Genomic DNA, 11,660 nt, shown 5'->3' on the forward strand with positions numbered 1-11,660 from the left:
GCTGATTTACCTCCAGACTTAAACCCAAGGAACTGCTGAAAGAGTTCATGAAATGGGAACTGTGACAACAGGGCAATCAAGTCATCTTCCAAAAGCAGAATCCAGCTTGTTTCAGGATCCTCATCCTATAGACAAATACAGTCACTTCCAGTAGCTTTACAATAAAACGCATGGTAAAAGGGCTTTCACTACTGAACAGTGTTCAGCCTTCCTGGACTCCTTTGCCCTTCAGGACTGCCCTCCCAAGGGACCCTGTCAACCCGTCTCCTAAACAGTAATAAGCAGTTACTGCTCCTAAATTCCTCTTCTGTATATGTTTCTGCATAAAAGCCCTCATCAGCTAGGAAAAAGAACTAGAGGTAACACTATGTGCGTCCAACTATTCAAACATATGACTACTTCCATTTTCCCTTTGTATGCAATAGCTCAAATGTTCAAATTCTATCTGTTAATACTCATTCCTGGCAGCTCCACTGCCTACAGTTACATCACAGAGATAAAAGGAGAGCAAAATAGATCTAAGTTTCAAACGACGCTTTTCAACTGAACAACTCAGCTTTTCTTCCTCCATTTCACAAAAATCAATACAATAAACTTGAGCAAAAAGCATAAAGGGAATAATAAAAAGCGTCATTTGCTGTACCTCTTCTCCTCCTTCATCTACCAGGGTCCAGTTTCCAGATTCTTTCCCAGATGAAGAGGAACTTTTCCTTTCATTTGGTTTCATATGGCACATGAAGTTCACCCGATTTCTGATTTAAAGCAAAAAATCAAGTTTACAAAAAATTAGAAAATTAAAATTCTGAATCGAGTCATGTTTTAGTTAAAAGAAGATACTAAAATACCAGATACAAGAACAAGAAATTAACAAGTATGTTAGAAAGCTGCCTGGCAAAAAAAAAAGGACCTGGGGGTGTTGGTCAACAGCCAGATGAACATGAGCCAGCAGTGTGCCCAGGTGGCCAAGAAGGACAAGAGCATCCTGGCCTGTATCAGGAATAGTGTGGCCAGCAGGACTGGGGCAGTGATCGTCCCCCTGTACTGGGCACTGGTGAGGCCCCACCTCGAGTGCTGTGTTCAGGTTTGGGCCCTTCACAACAAGACAGACATTGAGGTGTTGGAGCGTGTCCAGAGAAGGGCAACGAAGCTGTGAGGGGTCTGGAGCACACGTCTGATGAGGAGCGGCTGAGGGAACTGGGGGTGTTCTGCCTGGAGAAGAGGAGCTGAGAGGAGACCTTCTCGCTCTCTACAGCTCCCTGAAAGGAGGGGGTAGTGAGGGGGGGTCGGTCTCTGCTCCCAAGTAAGAAGTGACAGGACGAGAGGAAAAGGCCTCAAGTTGTGCCAGGGGAGGTCTAGGATGGATATTAGGAATAATTTCTTCACCAAAAGAGTTATCAAGCACTGGAACAGGCTGCCCAGGGAAGTGGTGGAGTTGCCATCCCTGGAGGTATTTAAAAGACGTGTAAACGTGTTGCTGAGGGACATGGTGTAGTGGTGGTTTTGGCAGTGTTAGGTTAACGGTTGAACTGAATGATCTTAAAGGTCCCTTCCAACTGAGATGATTCTATGATTAAAATATGGGGGGGGGGAGCAAGTTATACATTTTATCTGAAGCACATAAGTTTTCACTAATGACTGATTTCATTAACTAGCTTCTCCAAGCACCATGTATTCCTTCTAGACAAAAAAAGGATGAAAACTAAATTAAGAAGCCCAAACGAAGTATACACCAGCTTAGCAAACCCTTTACTCAAGGGCTTCTGTTGCAGAGACAGTGTAATGAACATCAAGCAAGGCAAGAACTTTATTTCAGAAGTCACAGTAACAAAATATGCAGATGCATCAGGTATTAGACAGCTGAAAGCAAGCTGCATCATACTGTGCACAGTAGGAGAATGTGCTGCCAAGGCTGTATTTTAAGGCAAATGAGTAAAGAGTTTGAATTGAACTGTGAATCTCTTATTTGTGCCTCTTTATATGATTTTGCCTGCAATAAACTTTGAGTTTTACAAGCAGATCATGTGTCAGGTTTCTTACTATAAAATAATCAGAACATATTTATAAACTTGTATTCACACTTACTTGACAGGAGACATAAGCAAGGCAAGAGATTGCATGAAATGAAAGACCCCTGATGGGTTTTCCAAGACTTTGATCTGAAATTAAATGCAAAAATCAAAGTAAATCTAAATAAGTAAAACAAGGGGCAAATTAGTTTTATCACAGAAATTGAAATTCTGAGTTTCCCATTTTTTAGTAGCTTTTTGTCCAGACTAGAAAGTATCTGTAAAAGACAGCACCCACACCCTAGAGAAAGTATAGCTATGGCAAAATATTGGGAGTTGTTCAAAAGAAGTACTTACAGAAATTAAAGGAGGGGGAAGAAAACATCAAAGGCTCCACAAAAAAAGACAATTTCTCTTTGTTTCATGTGTACTTCTGGGCACCGGGGGAATTGAGATGTCAAGCACAAGGGGAAGTTAGGATCTTGCTGTGTTAGGTTAACGGTTGGACTCATTGATGATGTATGGTCTTTTCCAACCTAAATGATTCTATGATTCTATTCTATCGTTTTATTTCATTGCTTGGCTTCCCCCTGTTAGTGTAACTGTAATGCTTTTCCTACGGCTAGATTTCCAACATCTTCCCTCTTGGAGGAGCAAAAACATTCTTTGCAAGAACGCTCTGGTGCCTTTGGATACCTGCACTCTCTCTGATCTACGCAAAGCGAACCCTCATCACTTGCCCTTGAAATTACCTAACTAATAAACTTTACAGGGAAACCAATCCCATTTCAACATGCAGGATATAAAAATCTGTTCTTCCTCATCCCTTACACTTCCCAGAGCCACTTGTCTCATATAGAGTTGCTGCTTCAAGTCTAAATATTCTTTCCATTTCTTGGAGAGCACTCCCAAAACCTGCTGCTTCATGAGGCCTTCTGAGGGCACTGCAAGTCCTTGACTCCCTTTTGTGGAGCCTCTCTAGCCAAGAATGATATTTGTGTTTCCCTGTTAACCTGTTCATAGTTAGGCTAACACAGGTAAAAACATGCCTTGACAAATCCCTCACTGTTACTATGATTCCGCAGGCCTGGAAGCACAGTGTCAGTCATGAAGGACTGACTAGGCACAAGACACTCTCCTCTCCTATCCACTCCACTCCCACTCCAACTTTCTGACAATAAAGAATTAAACATTCACACCTGAATGAATGGACAAGCCCATTCGCTGATACCAGCTGGACACCGAAGGATGTGGTTGAAGAGGAAGAGATGGTCACCTGGGCAGCCAATTCTTTGCAACACAGACACCTAGAGGGAAGCATATTGGAATCTTGTAAACAATTTCAAGCTTTATTCCTTTATAGTCTTACTAACTAGAGTAATACTGGTTTTTTTGTTTCTCATCCCATGCTTTCAAACAAACCTCAATTTTCAGAGCAAATTACAGGAGAACAACATTTAAAAGTCTGCTTGCTTGGCTTCTGAGCCACAAACTGTTTTCTTTGGTGTAGAAAAATCCATTACTTTAAAATTGCATTAAAAACTAATATATTTAGGAATCAGCAAAAATAGAAGTTTTTCAAAAATGACAAGTCTGAATAGTTTTAATTTCAGAATAAGTAAAAGCATAATGAGTATTAAGTCCCCTTCGAGCAGCATTGGCTGCTCAGGTGCCAGTCCTCGCTAATGCTGCTGGCCTCCATCGACTTCATCAGACATTCTAAAGATTCACTAACAGATTCTGTTCCTGAAGTAGGACAAAACCCCCAAAAAAATCACTGCATGTGGCACAGCGAGAGAAACAGTACCACTTTCAGAAATGACTCCCAAATTCATCCCATGTGTTGGATCAAACAGATATATCTATGTTTACTCCCTCACCAGTCTCTGCAGCCACATAAGGAGGTCACTCTGAAACTGAGGATCTTCGATAACTCTGCGAGTGAAACTGAAAAGGACGCTGATACATTCCTTCAAGTGGCCCAAGTCTGAAGAAAGATTTTCTGACTGCTTTGAAACTGTAAATTAAAAACAGATTTAAGGAGTTTTGATGAGCAGCCCTCAGTGGTAGCATAAGCAGTGGTTTTGGGGCTACATAGAAGACTTGCTCGCTGTATCTATAGATACCAAGATACGTCAACACAGCTGCTTACTAAATCTCACAGAGAAGAACACTTATTTAGAGTACTTTATTTAATCTTATAATTAAGCACTGGACACTAACTACAAGAAAAATGTACTATGGTTACTCTCATATAAGGCCCTCCCTCAACATCAACTTTGTAAGAACCACCATTTACCACGCATATAAACTATGTGGGAGGCAAAGGGAGGAGGACTAAGAAGGATAAACATCTGGGGCAGAAAGGGGAGGAATACTGTAGTTAAGAGATTATATTGACGCAAATACAAAATATACAATACACCTAGGAGGAAAACGGAAAAGATTTCTAGGTATTAGAGCTGCAAGAGTTTGTGAGGAAGTAAAGCAGGAAAAATATCCAGCTGGCTTTAGAATTGCGCATAATCAATTTGGAAAGGGGACTGCATTATATACTGCCTCTGACAACAAAAGATCGGAGCCCAGATGTCCCATCCCACCCAATGCTCCTCTACAATATCAGCAGCAGTATGCAGCTTAGACAGAAGAAGGCGTTCCTGCATTCAGTTTCCACTCTCCAGGTGAACAAGATAAGAGAACTGGAGTTTTTCCTGTGAGAAAAAAGTTTCACTGCTCCCTGCATAAAATCAGCAGGTTTTCGTACCAGAGGAGAAACACTCCAGTATACAAATTCCACCGCAAGACTCCAAAATTGCAAGTGAACAAGGTGCTGGGCACCCTAAACAGCATGGGGAGCGGTCCAGACCGGCAACACACCTTGTTCCTGCTGCTGAAGAGCCACGGATCTCAGCAGGGATGAGCTGCTGAGCAACCTGTAGACATATGACTCCACTTGCAACCGGGACAACACCGAAGTGTATGAGTGCAGCGCCAGTGTCTGATGCACATGCTCTGCTTTGGCTTCAAACAGCTTTTTCAGTTCTGCCAGCACACTTTCATTCAGCTCCACTGTCTGGTAGCGATGATGACCTGTCACTTTGCACTGATCTGCACAGACACCCTGAAAAGAAAGCAATTATTTTATTTAAGTGGTTTTGTCATTTTGTTGTGTCAAGCATGCTTACAGAAATTAACCTTGATATAACCCTCCCCTCAATAGATTTCAAAGCTTTCATAAAAGGGGCCACTTCAGAGGTGAAGACAACAAACAAGTCAGAACATCCTACGTACTTTTCAGGGCTGATGATTGCTGAAGATTCATATCCTTGACTTCTGAAAAAATTACTCTATAAACTCTCAATAACACAGATTTAAAAAAAGACATGAAGTTACTTGTCTGTATCACTGAGACATGAACAAAATCAGGTCTCTCTACTCCCAGTGAGCGCAACTGCTTCTCAGTTTACAGATTTCCACAAATATTCGGACCTGCTGTTTTAAAGCTAAAGTATGTACTGAAACAAGGTAAGTATTTTCTAAGCTCCCAGAACCGAATATTTATAGCAATACCCCACTGGACATTTAAAACTTTCAGAAATTAACTGTAGTCTAACTTTTTCCCAAACTGGAATTAAAAGCTGAGGTCAGTCTTCCTCTGTCCCATCTCTAATTCTTCAGCACAAGAAAACCACAATACAGAACGTTCCTGTTATTATTTTATGCAACCAGGAAACATGCTTCAGAGCCAGCACTTTGGAAGCTTAGCTTGAAAGTACCCCTGTGTTTCCTAAGTTAGTAGAATAAGAATTTTAAATTGGTATAAAGAACTATTCTGGACATACAATAAATACATCATGAATCAGGATGGAATAAAGGAAGTGGCAAGCTTATCCAACTGTATGATGCCCAGTGGGGATGTAAGACTGAAGCCAAAATGCTTTCAGTGTAGAAAGTGATCAATGCAAAACAGAGTCTAGTGAGGTTCAGTGTTACTCCCCAGTAAAAAGGAAAAGATTCAAATCTGCTCAGTGGCTGTCTCTCAATGTCTCTACTCTGAGGAGCTGCATAGCAGAGGCACTGCACTCACAGAAACAACAGTAAATGCCAACACATACATAGGTATTTAGCACCTTTGAACAATTTTGATGATGTGTTGTCCACAAAACTGCATCAGAGCACCAGAACAAGTTCATTCACTCCCACTGTAACATGCAGATCCAAAAACTGTTACACAGAAAGAGTTTGGGGGGAAATTTTTCCTCACGTGTGCCCCAAGAGGCCCCCAGACCTCTCTGGTTTGCAGACAGAAATGCTACAGAGTACCATGACCACCTTGGATGCAGCTAAAACGACATCTATACTTATGGAGTAACAGTTACTGGAAGTGGATGGACCTCACACTCCCTCTGCGTTGAGGAACAGGGTCGCCCACGAGCATGACTCGAGCTCGTCTGCAGCTGCTGCCTCTGACAGCAGGACAGTCAGGAATGACGTCAGTAAAAACTGTCACTACAGGCAGCAGGTCAGACGGGACTTCACCACTACGGTCATACTGAAGTCCTCCTCCACAATGTATCCCCTGCATCTACTTGGAGTACTGTGATACAAACTTCACCCGATGCCAGAGGCAGAACTGGCTGTACACAGCTCATTCTGACTGACTACAGACATGAGTCTGACTCCAAAAGAGATCACCAAGGGAGATCCCACTACCCTACACTTATCAGAGTTTAAAAAAATCAAACAACAAACTGTCTTAAAATCTCAATAGGATGAGACACTGAAGCACTGGGGGTCAGTGGAGAGATAGAAAGCAAAGGCAATCATCTCTTTTAAAGCAAAGCACCTTAAATAAAATAAAATTGACAGCAAGTAAAATTGATGTCTGGAATCACACCCAAATAGTTTTGAGTTCAAAAGTAGCCTCAGCAACAGCACCTGCACAGTTTTCTGTTCTTCTTTGAAAGTCCATAATCTCCCCTTAACATTTTGGCAGTCTGTCGTCATAGCCTGCAGCTCTGCCTCAGCCAGCAACAGCTGCTTCCTGCAGCGCATGTAGTTCAGCAGCAGTTCATAAAATTCATGTCTGTCCTGATGAGCAACACTTTCAAATTCCTCTGCATAGGAGTCAACATTCTCCAACCATGAACATGGCTCAAAAATTTTCAGCTGTTCTCTGGTAAACGGCACCAGTTCTGGTTCGGTTGGAAGCTCTGGATACAGCCTTTCATTGTGCAACAGCGGTTTAACTGCTATTATGGTTGGTCTCTCATAGGACAATTCAGCTGACAAGTCTGGATAAACTGGTTTGAATCCCGAACGCTGAACACGTGTTTTGGATTTCTCAGAGTGCTGTGAGACACTAAGAGGAAGCTTCTCTGAAGAACTGACAAGAGGATTTTTAGTATCTTGTACGTTTTCAGTTCCTTTGTCCCGTACAAAGCCCACTACTGTCTGAGAGCCAGCAGCACTGGAATGAAAGGTACTACTCAACACATCAGAGTTCCCTGATGTGCTAGCAACCACCTCCACAGGGCCTTCAGGTTTGTGCGACTTGCTTTTTCCACTCTTCTCAACATCCCCCTTACACTCCTCAAGGGAAGGATCGGCTTTGAATTCTTCTGTATCTGTGGGAGACTCCAGAGTTACTGTTGAAGACCCTTCATTTGCTGAAGATAAATTACTTGGGGGGATGTTGTGCACATCATTTGTAGTTTTTCCAACCTCCACTTCATCACTAAGCTGAATTTCCGTAAATTCTCCAGGATGTTCCACTTGCACTTTGCTGGCTCGAGAAGACAGTTCTGCCATAGGAGGGAGGAAGACATCATCAGACTCTTGCGCCTGGGACTCCTCACTACCTTTTTTCTTTTTTTCCTAGAAAGAAAAAAAAATAACAGAATGTCACTACCAAGTGAATCTCTCTCCCCTGCATCCCAAGCCCCACCGTCACCAAAACCAGCATTTGTTAACATTGCAACTCCAAAAGCCCCTCTTAACACATTAATTTTCATAATATTAAAGGCAAAAACAAATGCACCAAACAGGTCCTTTTTCTTTAGTTGCACTTTGAAGACTGTCTATCAGCATCTATTTTCTTGGTCGTTTCTTGAACAATGATTCAACATTTCTACATAAAAAGCCATAAACATCCCAGGACAGAGTGTTTCATTAACACATAAATTAATCAAAATAACAAGATCCCGAATTCTAAAAACAGTCATAGAATCACAGAATGGTTTAGGTTGGAAGGGACCTTGAAGATCATAAAGTTCCAACCCCCCTGCCATGGGCAGGGACACCTCCCACCAGCCCAGGTTGCCCAAGGCCACGTCCAGCCTGGCCTTGAACACCTCCAGGGATGGGGCCTCAACAACCTCTCTCAGCAACCTCTTCCAGTGCCTCACCACCACCAAAGTGAAAAACTTCTTCCTAATGTTTAATCTAAACCTGCCCTCTTCCAATTTAAAGCCATTCCCCCTCATCCTGTCACTACATGCCCTTGCAAAAAGTCCTTCCCGAGCTCTCCTGTAGCCCCTTTAGGTACTGTAAGGCTGCAATAAGATCTCCCCGGAGCCTTCTCTTCTCCAGGCTGAACAGCCCCAACTCTTTCAGCCTCTCCTCATAGGAGGAGATTTTACCTCATAGATTTTACCAAGTTACAAAAAGTTATGTTGAAATTAACCTTACTTTTTAGAGAAATATTTTAATGAACAGAAAATTATTTCCAAGAAAGTGCTTTCAGAACAAAGAAAGTTTGGAGTGCATCCCCTAATTACATTCTAAAATCACAAAATCTGCACAAATACTGACATACCTATTTTCAATAGGTATTACACACCAGAGATGTAGAAAAACTTAGTAGTGACCTTAAGATTACCTTAAATTAACATCAATCTGGAGGTAAACAGTTCCCATAAACCTAGTTTAAGGTTAACCTTCTTCCCAAAGCAGAGCATAGGAAATAATGTTGCACAGGAAATCATTAAAGATTTTGCCACTTTGTAAATCGTTTGCCAATTTGTAAAACAAAAAATTGGTGAAGTGTTTTACCAAATAGTAAATTGTTTGTGTATAACTAGTTTATTAGGAGCAAAACTGAGAAGAGTTAGGTTACAGTGCTCCAGTTTTGGATGACCCAGATAATATAACAAAGAACACAGTTGAAATTAGGAAAAGCTCTCACTACTCCTCCATGATTGAGGAAAAGATGATAGTTTTGGAAACCTGCTGACAGTATCACATGCACTTTCACTAAGCATCTGACATGATTTTGCCTTATGAGAGGGCATACACGAAAACAGCCGAAAACAAAGCCCTAGCTAACCTCAATCTCAAGCCTAATTTTACTTCAAACATACGCTGACAGCTCCTTTACCAAATGGCAATACAAAGGCTTTGCTTTCAGACTGTGTCTTCCAGTATATTAAAACATGTAAACACTTCTGATCACACAAAACACTTCTGACACACTCTAAAGCCAGCTAAAGCTACAGGTGAAAGGTGAAAAATAGATCAGCACAATTCTTTAAATTAGGACCTACAGTCATAACAAACATCTCCTGCCAATTAACTCAAAGTCAGTCATTTCCATAGGATACTACATCACCAGATCATATTTTTTTATAGTGTACCGAACCACATACTTTACAAACACATGCCAGTCCTTTCCCTTCCACAATCTCAAAGTTTCCTCTTGCAGTCCTCACACAGAAGAAACTCTCTTTATCTTTCAGTAACATTCTGTATTCCTTCCAAACCCTACTGTTAGATAAAATAGTTGTTTTTAAAATTTATGTAGTGTCTTTCACTTCTCACTTTCCAAGGCAAAAAAATGCCATAATCGGGTATTTTATCTGAGAAAGAAGGAGAGAAATCAGGTTCTCAATTAACATGAAAGCAAAACCTGCTGTTCTCTCTTCTGAGGGTTTAGCCTTTAAGTCACAGGTCATGCTCACTCATCAGCCTTGTCCATTCTCCTCTCCTAGCATGTCAGTGAACAACATCTCAAGCTCTAAGGACACCTGTTATTTTTCAGGAAACACCTCTGGAGTAACTGAGTGCTACCCACTGAGATGCACACAGAAACATGGGTTCATCTTCACCTATTCCAGGTTCATTGGTACTGCCACTTCACCGTGTTCCAATCAATCCAGGATCTAGGGCTACTATTTTCAGAAAGCCCTGGGCTCCACTCCGCTACTTGGCAACTCCGCAGCTGAGCCAGCCTTTCTCCCAGCTCATGAGAATTTCAGCATTTTGAAAGATTATGGCTGTTTCTGATGCATGGGAATGGAAAAGTCCTTAATGTGATGGGGCCCTAAACTGTATCCTCAAACACACCTGCTAATTAACAGAGCTGAGCACAATAGCAGCAACAAAAATATCAGGAATGGGTTATGTGTAACACCAAAGGATTCTGGATTCTCACACGTGACATCGCCAGTGAATTGTTTCACAGTGAATTACACCTGGAAGGGATGGCCAAAGACAGTGGCCACTGGAGTCACCGTACAAATGTCATTAACAAACTGCCAGTGTCACCTGTGACTCACTGCCTTCCTGCAGGGAACTGATTCTCTTAAGCAGCAGTCTTTAGAGTTAACTGCCTTGCTCATGCTATGGGGCTGAATCAAAACGAAAACAATGACACACTTACTCTTCTGGGACTGCTTTTCCCTCCAATCTTTACTTGCCCTGAGTTCACAGCTACAGTTGATACTTGGATCTAACCTTTGTTTTACCTTTAACGGTCACTTAATCCATTAATTTATTTCAGAGGGTTTTAACAGCCATAACTTCAATGCTTTTGCTTGATACAGTGCAGTTTAAACATGCCGAGCTTAAGCAATTAATGGAGATTATTTCCATTTTGACTCAGCCCTGAGGTGAGATAGTTTAGTTCAGACCATTCCCACAAACTACTGAAATCCTGCGTAGCAAGGAAAGCAAAGCCTTCAGAAAGCTGTTGGTACTGACATCGTGAAGAAGGAACTCACAACAGGATTAAAACCTAGCAAGAATGACACTTAACAACTGTAGCACCAAGTAATAAAGAAGAAACACTGTCATCCACCATACAAGGCCTCCTGTTTTGAGCCTTTCAAAGCCAAATCTATACATCTGAGATGGAGTAAGACTGTCATCCAACGCTGTACTAAAACACTGCTAAATGCTGTTAAGTCCTATTGCTCCACAGCTTCACCGCAGACACAACTCCAGCTGCCTCGCTGTCCTGAGCTATTTGAGAGGGCTGCATACTTTAAGAATAAAAAGCTTGTTTACACCCTTTTACGGCACAAGGCCTATCTCACCCTTCCCCTGGCTAAGTCTTCTTACATCGCTTCAGAAAAGCACAGACATTCAGAAGCCTTTTGAGAAAAACACACACACCCCCGACCTGCTTTCAGCAGAAGAGGACGAACAAATATGGACATAAACACCGCCCAGGGCAGCCACCCCTCCCGCTGCTTTAAAAAAAAAAAAAAAAAACCAAAAAAAAACAAACAACAACAAAACAAAAAACCAGGAGTAACCCCAAATGCGAGCCAAAACCTTTGACCAAAGTCCCACGGCGGGTAACAACGCCACACACAAACACACACCCCCACGCACACACCCGCTGCACTAAACCCACCTCACTGCTACAACCCG

General features: G+C 41.9%; 1 protein-coding gene across 1 annotated transcript in view; it reads right to left on the minus strand.

Moving 5' to 3' along the window:
* The window catches only part of EPG5 (ectopic P-granules autophagy protein 5 homolog (C. elegans)), a 58,064-nt gene extending 48,316 nt beyond the window's left edge, over nucleotides 1-9,748 (minus strand). Inside the window, 8 exon segments of the mRNA XM_009894753.1 lie at nucleotides 11-125; nucleotides 644-752; nucleotides 2,083-2,156; nucleotides 3,206-3,313; nucleotides 3,887-4,023; nucleotides 4,884-5,127; nucleotides 6,945-7,883; nucleotides 9,653-9,748. Coding sequence (XP_009893055.1) covers nucleotides 11-125; nucleotides 644-752; nucleotides 2,083-2,156; nucleotides 3,206-3,313; nucleotides 3,887-4,023; nucleotides 4,884-5,127; nucleotides 6,945-7,883; nucleotides 9,653-9,748 — 1,822 coding nt within the window.
* Between the last annotated feature and the right edge of the window lie 1,912 nt (nucleotides 9,749-11,660).

This window comes from Charadrius vociferus, unplaced genomic scaffold, assembly GCF_000708025.1.
Source record: "Charadrius vociferus isolate BGI_N301 unplaced genomic scaffold, ASM70802v2 scaffold151, whole genome shotgun sequence".
Taxonomy (NCBI): domain Eukaryota; kingdom Metazoa; phylum Chordata; class Aves; order Charadriiformes; family Charadriidae; genus Charadrius; species Charadrius vociferus.